This window comes from Hemitrygon akajei, chromosome 22, assembly GCF_048418815.1.
Source record: "Hemitrygon akajei chromosome 22, sHemAka1.3, whole genome shotgun sequence".
Classification (NCBI taxonomy): Eukaryota; Metazoa; Chordata; class Chondrichthyes; order Myliobatiformes; family Dasyatidae; genus Hemitrygon; species Hemitrygon akajei.
Window position 1 is genome coordinate 24,197,067 of NC_133145.1, and position 20,494 is coordinate 24,217,560.

At 38.5% G+C, this 20,494-nt stretch overlaps 1 protein-coding gene across 9 annotated transcripts in view; it reads right to left on the minus strand.

The window, feature by feature from the left end:
- map2k4a (mitogen-activated protein kinase kinase 4a) overlaps positions 1-20,494 on the minus strand; it is a 140,210-nt gene that overhangs the window by 80,356 nt on the left and 39,360 nt on the right. For 5 of the 9 annotated variants that reach the window (XM_073025864.1, XM_073025863.1, XM_073025859.1 and 2 more), the window contains one exon: positions 5,966-5,998. The exons of the other annotated variants lie outside the window; for them this stretch is intronic. In XM_073025864.1, coding sequence (XP_072881965.1) covers positions 5,966-5,998 — 33 coding nt within the window. The remainder of the gene's footprint in view (positions 1-5,965; positions 5,999-20,494) is intronic. 9 annotated transcript variants of the gene reach the window in all.

The window sequence follows — 20,494 nt, forward strand, 5'->3', positions numbered from 1 at the left end:
GTGAAATAGATCAGCTAATAATATTTTGATTCCAATCTGTCCATCTGAAAACAAGTTTTTGGCTGGCAGGTTTTGACAAAACAAATAATTTTCAACTGTTTACATTAGGAATATTTCAATTCACTTTCAACTTAGAATACTGCAAATATTTTTGCATTGGCTTTAGATAAACTTTGTGCTTGAGTACCACATATGCAAATACTTACAAGATCCAGTTCCATTAATTTCAACCAACAAATGCCAATTATGTCTCTTGATAGGATAATAATTCCAATTTTGTAGCTCAAATACAGGTAAAAGCAGTGCCTAATTAAAGAACTAGTGAATTTACCTTTATATAAAAAAGCTATCTTTTCTAAAATGTTCAAGTTCCTGGAAATAGCAATTTAGTTTTTGCCCATCTTGTATGAACCACAATAGTTAATAAATTTTTGCCTTACTAATCTTTGTATAATATAAATGGAAACCCAATTATTCTAAAATTTATCTAACAACCAGTATTCAAGGATGTCAAAGTGTACAAGGATGTTGTAAATTTGATGCAACTGGAAGATTTGTTCAAAACAATTATTGGTTACAAGGCAATAATCTCTATCTCCTGAATACCTTGTTGCAGAAGAAACTGTATGAAGTTCAGGTAGAAGAGTAATAAACATGTACTAGTCCTAAAAGTGTCACTTCCACTGGAAGAGCACTTTTTTTTAAACCCACACTTTCCCTGAGAAGTGAGTGGGAGAAGATAGGAAGGGCAAAAAAAAAGGTTAAAACCAGGAGGAAACAGAATCCTCTTCACCAGCATTTGCTTTTATTTCATGGATGATCTGGATAAAAGTAACAATGATGTACAGGTTTTGATGTAATCGCTAAAATATCAGATTATATTTCTAAAATCAAGCTTCCTTGAACTACTGATGCAATACCCCAAGTTTTCTAAACATACCTAATAAAAAAATATGCTAAATCAATATCTTTAACAGGAATTAAATATAATGGGCAAATAACTATTATATCTTTATTACATTGCAACTCACAACATGTCAATTACAATTGATATGGATGAGTAAAGAATACTGAGAGGCAACCTTCAATCACAAGCACTCATCATTCATCAACTTATTATATAGATTTCACTGTGTATTACTGATAACTTCTGGTAAGTATAGCACAATCATTCAGACACCTCACTTCCGTTGTCTGGTGAATCCTGCTTGCAATGAGATGAATGGCATTTTGTCTTATACAAGTAACTAGTGAAATATCAGGTACACCTGGAGTGCAGAACATGCAGCCAGAGCTGGGGTTCTCCAGTAGGTTTCAGTAAGATCATCCTTCATTTTTCTTGAATTGAATTTCTTACTTGCATCCTTCACATGCAATGTGCAATTTATCGTAATTTGTAATAAATAGTATGTACAACAGGACAGTCAATATAGCATAAAAATGCAATTGTTTCAGTGTGAATTAACCAGTCTGATGGTCTGGTGAAAGAAGCTGTCCTGGAGCCTGCTGGTCCTGGCTTTTATGCTGTGGTACTGTTTCCCGGTGGTAGCAGCTTTGTGGTTGGGGTGACTCGGGTCCCCAATGATCCTTCGGGCCCTTTTTACACATCTGTCACTGTAAAAGTCCAGAATAGTGGGAATTTCACATTTACAGATGTGCTGGGCTGTCCGCACCACTCTCTGCAGAGCCCTGCATTTAGGCAGGCAGTGATACAGCCAGTTAGGGTGCTCTCAATTGTGCCCCTATACTTTGAACTAACCTGTTCAGTCTCTCTTGGAATAATTATCCTCTTATTACACAAATTAGTTTGGTGAATCTTCTTTGGTCTTCTTCAAATGCTACAATAATTCTTGCCCACCATACAGACCATGCCCTCTTTTTACAGCTACCATTAGGCAGGAGATACAGAAGCCTGAAGTACCACATCACCAGGCACAAGAACAGTTACATCTTTTCAACCAGTTAATGAAACAACCAGCAAAACCCAAATCACTACAGTTCAGCAAAGCTATGAACACTGATCAACTTGCACCTGAAGCAGACTTGGTTCTGTTCTAATTTTTTTCATTTTAAAGAGTGCATAATTTGTTATGCACAAAAGGCAAGGTGATCTTATTGAAATATGTAGAGGGCAGCTGGTCAGGCCAAATGATGCGGGAGACTATAGTCCAAGTTTAAGAATAAGGAGCAACCTCTTAAAATTGAGAAGGAATTTCCTCTTAAAGAATTGCAAATCTGGTACTCCAAATTGAATACTAAAATTAAATATATTCAAGGCTTCCTATGAAGGGTCAGGAGTTATCAGAAACAAGGAGTGAAATGGAGCTCAAATGATGATCACATTACTCCATTATCTCATTCAATAGTACAGCAGGCTATAAAGACAATTGGCCTGGTCTTATTTCCAATTAGGTTCTTAAATTTGGAAGTACTGTACTTAACCAACCAAATTTAAAAATCTTCCAAGTCCCGTACCTGAGTATTAATTAGGTGAAAGTCAATCCTATGATAGCATAAAATAAAATGAAGTTACCAGTCTGAATAATCAGACCAGCCGTAGGTTCAAGGAGAAAACCAGCTTGTACTTCAGTTATTTGCATTTGTTTGCAAGAATAATCAAACACTTTTGAAATGACAGCACAAGCGCTGTTTTAGTTATATTGGACTCCAAGTCACTGGCATGAAAATTTAAAAGTTCTAAGTGCAGTTTCACTTAAACAAATATTAAATATAAACACTAAATGCTATACTTAATTAATATTGTGCATTCTGTTTAATTGGGACACGTCAGGACTAGTATATTTTGGCTCTGTCAAAATCAGGATCGGGGGGCTAAAGACAGGTATAGGAGGAAGCTTGAGTGGAAACTCCAGCAGAACAACATGAGAGAGGTCTGGAGTGGGATGAGGACCATCACTGGGTTCTGGCAAACCAGCAACACAGGAGCTGAAGGCAGTGTGGACAGGGCCAACGAACTTAACCTGTTCTTCAATAGATTTGACACTGTGGCCCCTGCCCATCCCCCACATGATTCATCTGTTGTCGGTCCCCAACCAACACATACTCCACTCTCCCCTCCTACCCCTCCTCATAGTCCCCCCACCCTGCTCTCATGACTACACCCCTCCCTCACCTGAAACCACCACGGTGGGCCTCACAGCTGAACAGGTGAGAAGACAGCTGAAACATCTCCACCCAAGCAAGGCTGCAGGCCCGGATGGTGTCAGCCCCAGGATGCTCAAAGCCTGTGCCCCCCAGCTATGTGGAGTACTTCACCATGTCTTCAACCTGAGCCTGAGTCTCCAGAGGGTTCCTGTGCTGTGGAAGATGTCCTGCCTCGTTCCTGTACCGAAGACACCACGCCCCAGTGGCTCCAATGACTACAGACCGGTGGCATTGACCTTCCACATCATGAAGACCCTGGACAGACTTGTTCTAGAGCAGCTCCGGCCTATGATTAGGCCACACTTAGACCCCCTCCGGTTCACCTATCAGCCCCGACTAGGAGTTGAGGATGCCATCGTCTACCTGCTGAACCGTGTCTTCGCCCACCCGGACAAGCTGGCAAGCACTGTGAGGGTCATGTTTTTTGACTTCTCCAGTGCGTTCAACACCATCCACCCTGCTCTGCTGGGTGAGAAGCTGATGGTGATGCAGGTAGATGCTTCCCTGGTGTCATGGATTATTGATTACCTGACTGGCAGACCACAGTACGTGTGCTTGCAACACTGTGTGTCAGACAGAGTGGTCAGCAGCACTGGGGCTCCACAGGGGACTGTCCTTTTTCCCTTTCTCTACACCTCGGACTTCAACTACTGCACAGAGTCTTGCCATCTTCAGAAGTTTTCTGATGACTCTACCATAGTTGGATGCATCAACAAGGGAAATTACGCTGAGTACAGGGCTACGGTGGGAAACTTTGTCACATAGTGCAAGCAGAATCATCTGCAGCTTAATGTGAAAAAGACTAAGGAGCTGGTGGTGGACCTGAGGAGGGCTAAGGCACCAGTGACCCGTTTCCATCCAAGGGGTCAGTGTGGACATAGTGGAGGATTACAAATACCTGGGGATACAAATGGATAATAAACTGGACTGGTCAAAGAACACTGAGGCTGTCTACAAGAAGGGTCAGAGCCGTCTCTATTTCCTGAGGAGACTGAGGTCCTTTAACATCTGCTGGACAATGCTGAGGATGTTCTACGAGGCTGTGGTGGCCAGTGCTATCATGTTTGCTGTTGTGTGCTGGGGCAGTAGGCTGAGGGTAGCAGACACCAACAGAATCAACAAACTCATTCGTAAGGCCAGTGATGTTGTGGGGGGGGGGGGGGGGGGGGTGGAACTGGACTCTCTGACGGTGGTGTCTGAAAAGAGGATGCTGCCAAGTTGCATGTCATCTTGGACAATGACTCCCATCCACTCCATAATGTACTGGTTAGGCACAGGAGTACATTCAGCCAGAGACTCATTCCACCAAGATGTAACACTAAGCATCATAGGAAGTCATTCCTACCTGTGGCCATCAAACTTTACAACTCCTCCCTAGGAGTGTCAGACACCCTGAGCCAATAGGCTGGTCCTGGACTTATTTCCACTTGGCATGATTAACCTATTTTATTCAATTATTTATGGTTTTATATTGCTATATTTGTTCACTATTCTTGGTTGGTGCGGCTGTAACGAAACCCAATTTCCCTCGGGATCAATAAAGTATGTCTGTCTGTCTGTAAAGCAGCTGGCCCAATTAGCTGAAGTTTCACGGAAATAGTAAAAAAAAGTATAAAAAAGACCAACTATCATTCAATCGAGTAACAAATTATGTATTTAAATGAAATACATTATAAATTAGAAAACTATCAAAACTACATTGTACTATAAAACTGTAGTAGTTCCTAATTGTTACCTTTGGAGGAATTCATTCAGTGTACACTGATGGGTTCTTCTAATTGACTGTAAATTAACAAAGTCAGCGCAGGCACCCTAGTGCAAATAGTGGACTACCTTCAAACAGGCTTGACGACTTCATCCTCCAAGCCTTCATTTTAATTGCAAAATTCAAATAATTGTTGGTACCTTCAAATTCTTCATAGTTCCTAATGAAGTTCTGAAATTGTTTCATTGTCACTCCCAGCCGTTTCTGGCATGTCCAAGTCCAAATGCTTGAATCCACAGTGAGCAAAACAGTTCTGAATTGTCTTAGTGCTTACTACACACCAGCAACTATCAGTGACAAAATTACTGCTTTTTGAACACAAACACCCAAATGATGCTATTTAAAAACTGTTCGCTGTGGGTGCAATGTCTAAGGGCCACATAACATGCACGCAACTGACACTAGCTAGAAAACGCTTAGCAACAGTGTTCTGCTCCAATTAAACAGCCTGGTGTGGTAACTAAACACAGGGAATCCCTGCGACCTTGTTTTTGTTCAAGAGTTGCCCCGATTAACCAATGGCCCCCATTAACTGGAATCCACTGTATTCCAATCTAATAATCTTTTCAGTTTACCAGAATGAAACAAATACATTTCTATGGGGACATGGTAATCCCACAGTTAATTGATAAGACTTCTAACACTTTTGAAAAGGAGTGCAATGGCAGACCTTTAATGGAGTAATTGCACTGCTCTTCAGCTATAAAGCTAAATATTCTTTCTTTCAGTTTTTAAATACTGGAAATTGTATATATTTTACAATTAATCTTCACCTGCCATGAAACAAAATATCCAAGTTTCAAATGGCTACTGGTACACAATTTGACATAAGTGCCAATTTCAGAAAGAAACTGACAGTTTGCACTTTGCACTGAAAATAAAGTCAGTCTTGGCATGTTACCACATTACTTAAGGCCAGGCAAGTTGCAGAAAAGAGAAAGTGCTTGCTGAACCAAAGTTAGTTGAAATGGCAGCAGACAGATACCCACTACCCAGTTATCAGTCAGAAACAAGTATCATGAAATAGGAGCTTACTTTGCTCTTTTCCACAGACGCTTAGCTGAACTCCTAAAGCAGAAAAAACAAAAACTTCTTTTAGAAACAATTGCAACAGCGAATTTCCACAGCTACCATTGTACCTGTTTGAGAGATCACTGAGGTTCTTGCCATAAAATCTGATTACCTCAACTGAAACACAACTGCTGGCATTATCTGGAACAGGGGAAAGATCAGAGTATTCAATATACAGCAGACCACTTTCCATGTTACAAGTTAATGGCAGAACAATTGTTCAAATTGGGTAAATTATTTTAAAAATACTTCATTATATTAATGAATCTACGAAGAATGAATATGGAATACAGGTTTCCCCCACTATCCGAAAGTAGAGCGTTCCTATGAAACCTTTCGTAAGCAGAAATGGCATAAAGCAAAGAAGCAATTACCATTAATTTGTATGGGAAACATTTCTGAGCGTTCCCAGACCCAAAAAATAACCTACCAAATAGCACATAAAACCTAAAATAACACTAACATATAGTAAAAGCAGGAATGATATAAATACACAGCCTATATAAAGTAGAAGTAAAGTATGTACAATGTAGTTTTACTTACCAGAATCGGGATTTAGCCAAAAACCGATTTGTAGAAAAAAAACCGGCACGTACACGCACGCGTACACACCTGCCCATGCAAGGCTTCATGGTCATGGTAGTCTTTCTCGGGGTAAACACAAGTTTAAAGTGGGTGCCTTTTATCGTAAAAGCGAAAATCCTCTACGGATTTCTTTTGGTTAGCAAAAACAGGTACTAATGTAGGTATTTCGTAAAAGTGAAGTGGCGTAAAGCAAGCTTTCGTAAAGCGGGGGACACTGTATGTTGCAAGTCTCATGCTTTAAAAATGTAACTGCATTTTGACCTGCATTGTGCAGTTTTTATTACCATTCAAAATAGTTGATAAATTATCAATTCATTATGCATAAATCAATTATCTTTGGCGTATTTGATACATGGTTGGTAGCTAATGAATCATCATTCATTAATATAAAATGTCTAATTTTATGCTGGTAACCATTCATAATGCGAACAAATCATTTCAAAGAATACAAGCACTATTCCGTTCTAACTCCAGTTATATTGTTTAACAGAATCTCAAATTAATAAATTCATATCTGTACAAGTTTTTAAAACATTACAAATCAACAATTTGAGACAAATGCAAAATGAAAACGTGACAATGGAACGCCAATGTATTATTCACTAACCATTCCCATACACGTATATTAACTTTGTTGTATTTTTAACATGGTCAAAAGGGCGAAGGCTTATTACTTACAGAAGTTGAGGCACAAACTAAAAAACATAATAGGACAGGAGATTGGGAAATTGAACTTTGATTTCTGGAACGTGCATTCAAATCCAGCATATCTCAAAAGGTATACTGGGTAGCTCCATATATCAATATACTCTATCCCTGTGAACAAGTGATCGTGGCACTAATGATCCAGAGAAGAACTTAAGTTTACACAAGTCTTAAGAATAACTTCATGTTATATCTCACCTTTAATCAATGCAGTTCACTTAGAAAAAAGCTATTACAGTTGGCCCTCCTTATCTGCGGGGGATTGGTTCTGAGACCCCACGCGGATACCAAAAAACATGGATGCTCAAGTCCCTTATTTAACTTGTCTCAATGCAGTGGGTCTTTCGGACCCAGCGGAACCCTGGACCTTATTTAACCTGTCTCAGTGCGATGGACATTAGGACCTGGCGCAGCTCTGAATCCGCAGGGTTTCTGTTCACGAAAATAATCACGATCACGATTGAAAATAAAGTGGAAGTAATAAAGCGATCAGAAAGAGGTGAAACGCCATCGGTCAGTGGAAAAGTGTTAGACTACAGTTGGTCAACGATTGGAACAATTTTAATGGAGCATTTGAAAGGCCCTGCCCCAATGAAAGCTACAATTATTACTAAGCAACGCAGTGGTTTAATTATTGAAATACATATGTTTAAGTGTTTTATATGCATAGAAAGGTAAAATATATTATGACAAACGTTTTACTAACTGAGGCTACATTGTACTGGATGTACTTGTCCCGACTTCAAATCCAACTAAAGGATGGACTCAGGAACGGAACTCGTTCATAACCTGAGGACTGCCTGTACTTTTAAATCATCTCTAGATTACTTATAATACCTAATACAATGTAAATGCTATGTAAATAGTTGTTATACTGTATTGTTTAGGGAAAAATGACAAGAAAAAATGCTGGAGAGAGAACTTCTAGGTTTTCCTGATCCACGGTTGGTTGAATCCATGGATGTGGAACCCGTGGTTAAGGAGGGCCCACTGTATATTGGAGTTTAAACACATGGCAAAGTGATGACCCTTAATCAATATATTCAAGAACCAGGAGGTAAAGAAATTTGGCCTGAATTACAGAACTTGAGTCCTGGAGTTCTTGTTTTAAGATTGGAGACAGCAGAGAACACAAGGTCAAGCAGTAATCTGGAAGAGATGCTTAGAACATGGGGCCATTGAACTGGCAACGAATATAACTAAGTAAACAGTTGTGAAGGGCAAACAGAACATGGTGTTTTACACAAATTATGAGAGGTAGGTGTTTTTTTTTTACAAGTATGGAATAGTAATCTAGATTGTAGATCACTGGATTATAATTCTTGGAAATTTTTGGTTTAAGTTAACTAACACTGCTCATTTTGGTTATTTAACATCAGCAAAATCAAAAACCCTCAATTGTTAAAGTATTTTCAGGGCAGAATAAAATTTTGCTTATTTTTGTTAATGATGTGCTCCAATTATAAATGACTTTAGCCATCACCAAAATAAAATGTACCAGCACTTTCAAATCACAGTAAATTGACCTAACAAACGTAGGTAAGGGCTTCTCTTTTGCTAGATCATTGGAGCCAGAGAAATCCAGCATGGAAGCATACTCTTTGGCCCACCAAGTCCATTCCAACCACTCACCACCCATTTAATCCTACATTAATGCAAACTGAGTTTGTATTAAATTGGCACACCAAACAATGAACTTTATTGACAATACATGTTCATTTCATAGGATCCCTCTTTGGAGCACAGTACATTACCAGGCTACCATTAAAATTCTTTTCCAAATGACAATACCTGTTGTAATCAGTCTGAGAACCTTTAGTTACTAAAAATACCAAATACAGCAAAACAATTTCTCACAAATGCTATGTACAAGTAAAATATGTAGTTGTGTACAAATCTAATTATTTGTTCACTTTATAAGGAAACTACCATGCTCTCAATAGTCAAAGTACCTTCAGAGTGCAGTTTTAATTCAACTTATTATAAGTACCTTGGATGTCAGATATTGAGGTTCAAAAGGTTCAACGGTTCATTTATTATCAAAGTATACAACTCTGAAATAATTCTTCTCCAGATAGCCATGAAACCAAGAAAAAGAAAGGCAGCACGATCAGCAACCTCCAAATCTCCCTTCCCCGCACAAAAAAAACGAGAAGGATCAGGTGAAAAACACAGAATATGAAAAACTAAGACAGGAAAAAAAGTCTATCATCCAAGTCCATATCTGAAATACAGAAAACCTGGGTAACATTCACAATCAGCCTAACAAATCTACCCGAAAGCAACGTAAAGCAATCACTGGACAAGATTTGTTATCATTCCAAATATGGTTAAAAATTCACTTCTGACAAACATCCTTTAATAGATCAAAGGTGCTATTATATATTACTCTTGTATTCCATAAAGCTATCAGAGTGAGTACAAAAATTAGATTAGGCTTCAGTTATACTGGCATTGGTGAAATAACACATATAGAACTATGTAAAGCATTAATAGCCTTCTTGCATAAGGACATGATACATTGGAAACTGTTCAGAGAAGTCATTTTTGAAATGGGCAGGTTTCCTTAGGACAAAAGGTGATGCTTGCGTCTGCTGGAGTTTAGAAAATGACTCAAGGGGTGAGTAGTTTATTTTTGCTCAAATGTTCATACGTTACTTTTTGTAGAGATACGTCTATATGGTTTGAAGGACTTTAAAAAATATATTCTCATAAATTATCAAACATATTGGTTCTTACAATAAATCAAATCCATGGCACATTTTGTCTCATTCAGCAAATACTGAGGTTGGGTTGGGGGAGGGGGTATGAGGCATTCAAAAGAGTGGATACGGAATGGGGATCTACCAACCAGTTGAAATTAGAAATTTTGACCATATTTCAGCATCTAATTAAGCTTGTGGAATAAAATTTCAGCAAATCTGTTAAAAGAATCTTTATAAATGGTAGCAGAGAGTGTAGTAGACATCTCTAATAATTCGTTTGAAAATACTTAAGTATCAACATTTGTCAGATCTATCAATTTTCCTCAGTGGCATCAGGGATAGACAAGTAGTGAAAGTGGCTATTGGGACACAGGCCTTCATCAGTAATGCATCAAGTAGGGAAGTTAAGTTACAGCTGTAGAACACACTGTTGAGACTACATTTGGAATATTATGTTCAGTTTTGGTCACCCCACATTAGAAAATACGTTGTTAAGCTCGAAAGAGTGCAGACAAGATATGAGGATGCTGACAGGACTCAAGGACTTAATTATAGGAAAGAGGTTGAGCTGCCCAGAACTTTAATCACTGAAGCATAGGAAAATGAGGGATGATCTGAGATGTATAAAATCATGGCAATAGAGTGAATGCACATCATGTTTTCATCTTCACCCCACCCCACTTCCCCCCCACCTTCCATGTTAGGGAACCAAGAACTAAAGGGTATATGTTTAAGGCGAGAGGGAAGATATTTAATAATAAGGACCTGAAGGGCAACTTTTTCACTCAAAGGATTAGATGGAATGAGGTTCCAAAGCAAGTGGCTGAGGCAGGTAAAAGGCACATGCATGGGAAAGGTTAAGAGAGATAAGGGTCAAACATAGGCAAATGGGATAAGTCTAAATGGGCATCTTGGTCAACATAGACTGGCTGGGCCAAAGTCCCTGCTTCTATGTTGTATGACTATAACAGATCTGGCATTTGTTCACACCGTTCAAAGGAGAGAGAAAGTACTTTTCTGGGGAGCAAAGTATAAAATTAGTTTGGAAAAAAAGCAAGACAAAACAGAAAGAAATAAAAATGAAAAGGGAAACTTGCTAACCAAACTAAGGATCTTTTTGCGAAGACAGCAATGATATCTAGACTTGGGTGACATCTAGTAAGGTTTTACCCATTAGATTAATGAATAAAATTTATAGCATGCAGCAAAATGAATGCACAATTCAGTAGAATATAGTGGTAAATAGTGCTATAGATTGTGACAGAAGGAAGAAAATGGGGCTCACACTGAAGCACATTACAATACAATATTAATAACTATCTTGGAATGGTCATTTTATTGCCTAATAAATTTCATTTCCCATAAAGCATTACAATTTAAAGCATACAATAATTATATGATTGCATACTACTTGAAAAGTAATAACATAATTGTGACAGAGAAGCAAAAGATCTGGGCATATAATATACCAATCACTTCCATTTGATAGATGGGCTAACATGGTTGTAACAAGAGTACTTCAAGCAACAGATTTTAATTTCAGAGCGATCCAATGGGTAAGAACATTTCAAAATCAGATTTAATATCACTGGCATATGCTGTGAAATTTGTTAACCTTACAGTAACAGTTCAATGAAATGGAAAAAAATAAATCTGAATTACAGCAAATATATATATGTCCATTAAATAGTTAAGTTAAAATAAGCTGTGCAAACAAAAAAACAAAAGTAGTGAGGTACTGTTCATGGGTTCAATGTCCTTTTAAAAAAAATCAGATGGCAGAGGGGAAGATGTTGTTCCAGAATCACTAAGTGTGTGCCTTCAGGCTTCTGTACCTCCTTCCCAATGGTAACAAGGAGAAGAGGGCATGTCCTGGGTGGTGGGGGTCCTTAATGATGGATGCAGCCTTCCTAAGCCACCACTCCTTGAAGATGATTTGGATACTACAGAGGCTGATATCCATGAAGCAGCTGTCTAATTTTACAAGTTTCTGCAGATAACTTTGATCTTGTGCAGTAGCCCCACCTCCCACCTTGCGTACCAGTGATACAGCAAGTCAGAATGCTCTCCAAGGTATATTTGTAGAAGTGTTTGAGTGCTTTAGGTGACAAACCAAATCTCCTCAAACTCCTAATGAAATACAGTTGTTGTCTTGCCTTCTTTAGAGCTACATCATTATGTTGCATTTAGGTTAGGTCCTCTGATATTTACTGACCCCCAGGAACTTGAAATTGCTCAACTCTCTCCACCTCTGATCCCTCTGAGGGTTGGTTTGTGTTCCCTCATCTTAACCTTTCTGCAGCCCATAATCAGCTCTTTGGTCTTGCTAATGTTGAGTGTAAGGTTGTAGCTGCGAAACCACTCAACTGGTTTATCTTGCTCCTATATGCTCTTTCGTCACCATCTGAGATTCTGCCAATAATGGCTGAATCATGAGCAAATTTATAGATGGCATTTGAGCTATGCCTAGCCACACAGTCATGGGTTTACAGAGAGTAGCGCAGTGGACAGTGGAGCAGTGGGCTAAGCACATGTCCCCATGGTGCTTTTTATGCTAAATGCATCAAACATGTCAAACAGGCTAGGTCTCTTTTCTATCAAAAAGATGGAACTGACTTAAAGCAGCTTAAAAATAATTTCAAAATGACTAAAATGGAAAAGTAACCATTTCCATACAGTCATTATTTTTTAAAAAAAGTGCCAGAAGAAACTTCACTTAAACTTGTGAGAATGTGGAACTTGCTGTCCAGGGAGTGGTGAGGCAAAGCCTGCTGATGCAGTTAAGGATAAGCTAGATAAGCATGCAAGGAAGCAGCAAACAGCATGTTTATCCTGATTGGGTTGGATAAGAAAAGAGGCTTGAAAGAAACAAATATTGGCAAGGACGGGTTGTCTGAACTCAGCAGTGTTTATTGTGTTGTACATTTGATGTAATTTCAGTATGTTTAATACTAAGTATAAGAAACGTATTTTTTAAGGCTTAAAGTGTTTGTGAAGTTTAATACATTTAGACATGAAAATTATTGCCCATATTCTGTATATCTGAGTTTAGTAATACATTTTTCTATTATTGGATTTAATATAGATTTAGAATAACAGCTTTCTCAGGAAAGGAAATTAAAGCGCAAAGGTACAATGTTAAAATGAAAGCCACCCATCAGGATTTAAATAAGCATATTGTAAAAATCAGTCCTCTGACTAAAAAAGGTATGTATATTGGATAAACAAGAAATTCTGCAGATGCTGGAAACCCAAAACACCACACACAAAATGCTGGATGAACTCAGCAAGTCAGGCAACATCTATGGAAATGAATAAACAGTTGACATTTTAGGCAGAGACACTTAAGAACTACAAAGGAAGGAGGAAAGATGCTAGAATAAAAAGGAGGAAGGAGGATAGCCAGATGGTGATACGTAAAGCGAGGTGGGCGGGAAAGGTCAAGGGTTGAAGAAGGAATTTGACAGGAGAGAAGAGTCGACCACAGGAGAAGAGGAAGGAAGAGGGACCTAGTGGGGAGGTGAAAGGCAGGTGAGAAGAGGTAAAAGACCAGAGTGCAGAATAGAAGAGTGGAGAGGGAGAGAACTTTTTTTTAATATACCAAAAGGAGAAAAGATGGTATACACGGTGTGTTTTTTAAAAATTATTTGAGATACAGCACCAAAAAAACTCTTCCACTCCTTTGAGTCACACCACCCTGCATCCCTGATTTAACCCTAGCCTAATCACAGGACAATTTACAATGACGAATTAACCTATCAGACAGCATATCTCTGGATTCTGGGAGGAAACAGGCACACCTGAAGGAAACCCACGCAGTCACGGGGGGATTGTACAAACTCCTTACAGGCAGTGGCAGGAATTGAACCCCAGATGACAGGTATTGTAAAGCATTGTGCTAACCAGTACACTATTCCTCTGCTCCTCCACCCAAAGGGTGGCCTCATTGTGGCACAAAAGGCAGTCATGGACTGACATGCCAGAACAGGTCTGGGACTCAATTAAAATGTTTGGCCACCAGGAAGTTCCTGTAAAAAAGACTATTCACTTTTCTCAGTTCCTTCATCTCTGTCGCATCAATTCCCAGCTTGAGATTCTCCTTTCCAGGAGATCAATGTTGTCCTCCACTGTCAAAGAACTGGGTTTCCCTTCCTCCACTATTGATGCTGCTCTCATCTCATCACTTCCATTTCCTGACCATATGCGCTCATCTCATCTTTACACTGGCTTAATGGTGATAGCGTTCCTCTTGTCCTTATCTCCCACCCCATGAGCCTCCACATCCAACTTCCACCATCTCCAAAGGGATCCTAGCACCAAACATCTTTACCTCGCCCTCTCTCTGCTTTCCACAGGGATTGGACCCACTGGGATTCCCTTGTCCATTCATCCCACTCCACTAATTTCCATCTCTGCACTTATCCCTGCAGAGACCAAAGTGCTAGACCTGCCCAATCATCTCCTCCCTAACCTCCATTCTGGGCCCCAAAAAAGGCCTTCCAGGTGAGGCAACACTTCCCCTGCAAATCTGTTGGGGCCATTTAATGCATCTGGTGCTACTGGTGCAGCTTCCTCTACATTGGTGAGACTCGTCATAAATTGGAGGATCTGCTGCACTCCATCCACGAAAAGCAGATCTTCCCAGTGGCCAATCATTTTAATTCTGACTACCATTCCAACATGTAGGTTCATGGTCTCTTCATGCCGCCTTCAGGGTGGAGGATAACACTTTATATTTCATCTGGATAGCCAACAAACTAATGGCGTGAATATCAAATTCTCCTTCCGGTAAAAAAAAATCCCTCCTCCCCTCTTCCCATTGGCCTATCAGCTCTTCCTTCACCCCCCTCCCCCAGGTCCCCTTCTTCCTTTTCTCCTATGGTTTACTCTCCTCTCCTCTTCTATCAGATTCCTTGCTCTCCAGCCCTTTACTTTCCTACCTATCTGGCTTCACCTATCACCCTCCAAGTCATCCCCCCCCCCCCCCCAATCTTTTTATTCTGGTGCCTTCCCTCCTTTCTTTCCAGTCCTGAAGGGTCTCCGTCCAAAACATCAACCATTTGTTCATTTCCATAGATACTGCCTGACCTGCTGAGTTCCTCAATTATTTTGTATGTGTTGCTATGTATATTGAGTAGCAAAATTGGTATTTTACAATTGAGATGGTGACTCATTAGGTTAAAAACTAAAACAGGCAAAGGAACTGAGCGACAGATGATTGAAAGTGTAATGGAATGGAAGAACAAGTCATTTAGTAAAATTAAATTTGGAAATTAGGAATAAAAATATACATAGCTCTCTGGGCCAGAGCAGGCCACTCCTACTCCCAATTGAACAGGTTCACTCTATATTTTGTAAGAATTTCTCACAACTAAAGCACCTTTATTCAATTTATCTACAATCAAAACTCAAACCACAATCTAAAGAGACATACATAAGGACATGTATCACCATGCATTCAGTAACTATTACAATTTTAAAATAAATTCTTTAAAATACACAGTATTTGTCTAAGTTGAAGTAGACTATATTCAAGTATAGCTTAAGATACAAATTAGTCTGTATTCTAATAGACAGTCTAATAATGCCTTATCTAGGTTGAATGGCATTATTTAAAAGGCAGGTAACATGCAAATTCATTTTAAGGAACATATTAAATTTGAGAATTTCTTGTTAAACATAATGAAGTCAGATTACTGTAAAATTATTTTGATAAAGTAATAACCTGCATGGTGCTCTGATCTTAAAATCCAACAGTTTTGAAGTAGTCAAGGTATCTTACAGAGTGTAGTCTTATCCACATACAAATGAAAGTATCTCCACTTTTGATATTGCAGAAATCAATGGCATTATCTTCAACATAAATGATTTCATGTTTTCATTTATTCCAACAGGATGAACTACAACATTTTGCAAAAACAATGCCATTTTTAAAAATAGGAACTCTTCAAATATGTCAACTAGCTGCTAAGTCAAGTTCAGTATAAAGAGAAATATATCACAATAAACTAGCGTGGAGCAAAATAATTGACGACGACAGCAAACGTGATACATCTATGACCAATGCAAACAGTTGTTACACAATAGCAATACATCCAATAAGTTCTCATAAGAATGAACATTTCACAATAATTGTCACTGACATGCACAACAAAATGCAACTTGCAAATTGGCTTTCCTTTCAGAAAGTCGATTATAACAGTGATACTGATGCTTATTAGTTTAATAATAATGGAACTTCTAGGATTTGCACCATTATAGACATGCCAATTTCATATCCCACAACTTATTGTCTATGCAATTCTACAGAATTGTGATAACTTGGATCAATTGATACATTACCCTTTTTAAACTATGCCAACCAGTGCTACAATTTAAAGGAGTTAAAGCTTAGAGATTCAAAACCTGTGTTGGTCTTATCCATAGAGTTAGAAAAATGTGCATTGAGTAGAACATAACTTAATTTCATCATTACCAGTATTTTCATCAGTTTAAGTTGTCAAGGATTTTCATTTCACATCAACATTAAAGACACTCAAGGCCTACTCATTACTAAAACTAATGAGTACTGTCATGGAAGGTGTCTCATACTATTGACAAAAATGTTATGTTACACTATTAATAAAAGTCTGCAAATTTACTGACATTTAATTTACATATTGGGATGGGTCTCCCAAGTTGGTGTTCTAAGTAATTATACTATTGTACCTAGAGCCTACAAATACATTTAACCTCCTTAAACAAGATAATTCACGTTCCAACAATGAAGGCAGAAAATGGAGTAAAACTGAACAAATTGCTTGCTTTGAGTGTCAGCATTATAGCCGTAAGTGCATGTACTCCTAAACTGATAGCTTGACTTTTCATGATCATACACAAAAAAGAACAAAAAATACCCATAAAAATGTTCAAATGAAAAAAAAATTGCTTCTTTCTAAAAGGATAATACAGCTATTATATCTTACTAGCTTTGAGAAGCTTTAAGCTAAACAAGACCACCAGATGTAAAATCGTGAACTTTACTCTTTAGAAAAAGACATTCTTAGGAAAGCTAAGGTCAGTCTTTTGAACTGGTCCATCATTCTCGTTGATCTCGGCCATCTCCATAACTCATAACTGCAGAGAGACTTCAATTGGACAAGAGTAGCCGTTGTTTTCAACTTCAACAAGACAGTTCCAGATTCCAACTAGTTTCCAATAATATGCTCTTGCCCAAAGATGTCTTCTATTTCTACTCATAAATTTACTTAATCATCTTAATCTCCAATCATCCCTTCATCTCCTATAATCGAGCTTTTTAAAAATGCATAAACATGACTGCTGAAGAAGGGTTTTTGCCCAAAACAGCGACTGTATACTCTTTTCCAGAGATGCTGCCTGACCTGCTGCATTCTGTGTGTTGCTTTAAAAAAATTGTAACTTTTTTGAACGTTTTTTTTCCTCACTACCAGACTTAAACTCATACTCTCTTATACTGGGTGGTGACTTCAACTGTTGGTTGGATCCTAATCTGGATCGATCATCCTCTGTTACCAGATCACCTACTAAATCTACTTTAGCTATCCAATCGTTTCTCTCTAATTTTGGTATCTCTGATATATGGCATTTCCTTCATCCTACGGAGAGAGATTATTCTTTTTTCTCACATGTTCACCACACCTTCACTAGAATTGACTATTTCTTACTCGATAACCAACTTATTCCATTTGCCCACTCTTGTGACTATCAGAGTATACTGATTTCTGACCATGCCCCAATTACTCTCTCTCTCTCTCTCTGAACTTTCCTGGTCTCCCTCAGAGGAATAAACAATGGCGGTTTGATTCAACTTTATTATCGGATGATGATTTTTTAAAATTTATTAAGGATCAGATAACCTTTTATTTTAACACTAATACATCACCTGAAGTGCCATCCCAGATTGTCTGGGATGCCATGAAAGCATATCTGAGGGGTCAAATAATCTCTTACACAGCAAATCTCAACAGAAGATCCCGTGCAGATCGATTAGACCTCATTAACCAGATTAAAGAATTGGATCAAATATATGCCCAAACTAAGAACCCTGAATTATACAAGAAGCGTGTTGAACTCCAAACTAAATTTAACCTTCTGTCCACTCAACCTGTCGAACGCCAACTTCTCAAAAGCAAGAGTCGCTTTTACATTCATGGGGATAAGTCTGGTAAATTCCTAGCCAATCAGCTGAGGCGTTCCAAAGCCAAACAACATATTACAAAGATCCGGAAGGAGAACGGAGACTTTACATCGGATCATTTAGAAATTAATGACGCATTTAAAAATTTTTATTCTCGGCTTTATTCCTCTGAATCTCTGAATGACAATATCTCTGTTGATCAATTTTTACAGAATCTGAATATCCCCTCACTTTCATCTGATTTCAAAGCCAAACTCAATGCACCTATATCATCAGAAGAAATATCTTTTGCAATTTCTGCACTGTCCTCAGGGAAATCTCCTGGACCTGATGGGTTCCCTGTAGAATTTTATAAATTATTCTCTTCACTTCTTTCTCCTCAGTTACTTTCAGTATTATCTGACTTGTTTAATTACGGCAAATTGCCACCCTCTTTCAATGAGGCATCTATTATTCTTCTTTTAAAAAAGGGCAAAGACCCAACAGAGTGTTCCTCGTATAGGCTGATCTCTCTGCTCAATGTTGATGTAAAGATCTCAGCTAAAGTTTTGGCTCATAGATTAGAAACCGTTATTCCCTCCATTATCTCTGATGACCAAACAGGCTTTATTAAAAACCATCTCCCTTTTTTTAAACATTCGGCGTTTATTTAATATCTTATACTCACCTCCAACTGGGATTCCAAAATGTGTTATTTCCCTCGATGCGGAGAAAGCATTTGATCGTATAGAGTGGAACTACCTTTTTGCAGTCTTAGAAAAATTTGACCTCAGCCAAAGTTTCATCTCTTGGATCCAATTGCTGTACCTGTGTCCTACTGCTTCTGTTTTAACTAATTTTCAGAAATCCCAAGTAGTTAATCTCAAACGTGGCACCCGTCAGGGATGCCCCTTAAGTCCCCTTCTCTTTGATTTGGCTATAGAACCTCTGGCGATAGCATTTCAAAACTGTCCTGAATTGACCGGGATTTGGAGAGGGGGTGTTGAGCATAGTTTCTCTCTATGCTGATGACTTATTACTCTTTCTCTCAAATCCGTCTACATCCTTACCTCTAATGTTTTCACTTCTTGACCAGTTTAGCCAGATCTCTGGCTATAAACTTAATTTATATAAGAGTGAACTTTTCCCAATTAGTAAAGAAGCATAAGAACTAACATTTCGTGATCTCCCTTTTAAAGTAGTCCATAATCAATTTACTTATCTTGGAATTACAGTCACAAGGAAGTTTAAAGATCTCTTTCGTGAAAACTTTGTCAATCTTTCATATGCTATAAAACAGAGTCTGGTACAATGGTCACCTCTATCTATGTCTTTGGTAGGTCGTATTAATGTTGTTAAAATGTATGTTCTCCCCAAATTTTTATACTTATTTCAATCTATCCCAATTTTTATTCCTAAATCTTTTTTTGATTCCTTAGACTCTATTATTTTGTCATATCTGTGGCAGAATAAGCGCTCTAGAATTAATAAAATCCATCTCCAAAAATCTAAAAAAGAGGGTGGCATGGCTTTACCTAACTTTCGTTTATATTATTGGGCAGCTAATATACGTTGTGCTACCTTTTGGTCTTTCTTCCACGGCCAACCCGAGTGCCCTAACTGGGTGGCAATGGAGTTGAGCTCCACTAAAGAATTATCTATCTCTGCACTTCTTGGCTCTGCACTCCCTAGTAGTCTGCCCAGATCAATAGCTAATCCTCTTGTTAGACACACTTTGCGTATATGGGCTCAGTTCAGGAAATGCTATGGTTTCCAGGGGTTTTCCGTTTCCAGCCCTGTTGCACATAATCACCTTTTTTTTTACCTACTACGTACGATTCAGCATTCCATGTTTGGTATAGGAAGGGCATTAGACATTTTGAAGATCTTTTCATTGATAATCGCTTCTTTTCAGCAGCTCTCTGTTAAGTTCAATCTGCCTAACGCTCATTTTTTCAGATATCTCCAAATCCGACACTTTATTGCTCCTTTAATTCCTAACTTCCCTGAAATGCCTGCGAAAAAAGCTATGGACCTATTTCTTTCCATTAATCCACTAGGTAAAGGTTTAATATCAATTATCCGAGATAAACTAGCAGCCTTACGACAGGCCCCTGTGGATAAAATCAAAATGGCCTGGGAGCAGGATTTAAATATCTCCTTATCTGAGGAGAGCTCAACCTCTCTTTGTGCTCGCCACTGCCTTTTACAGTTTAAGATTGTTCATAGAGCCCATATGTCTAAACCTAAACTATCTCGATTCTACCCTGGCATTAGTCCGCTCTGTGATAAATGCAAGAAGGGCGTGGCCTCTCTCATCCATATGTACTGGTTCTGTCCTAGCTTGGAGAAATTCTGGAA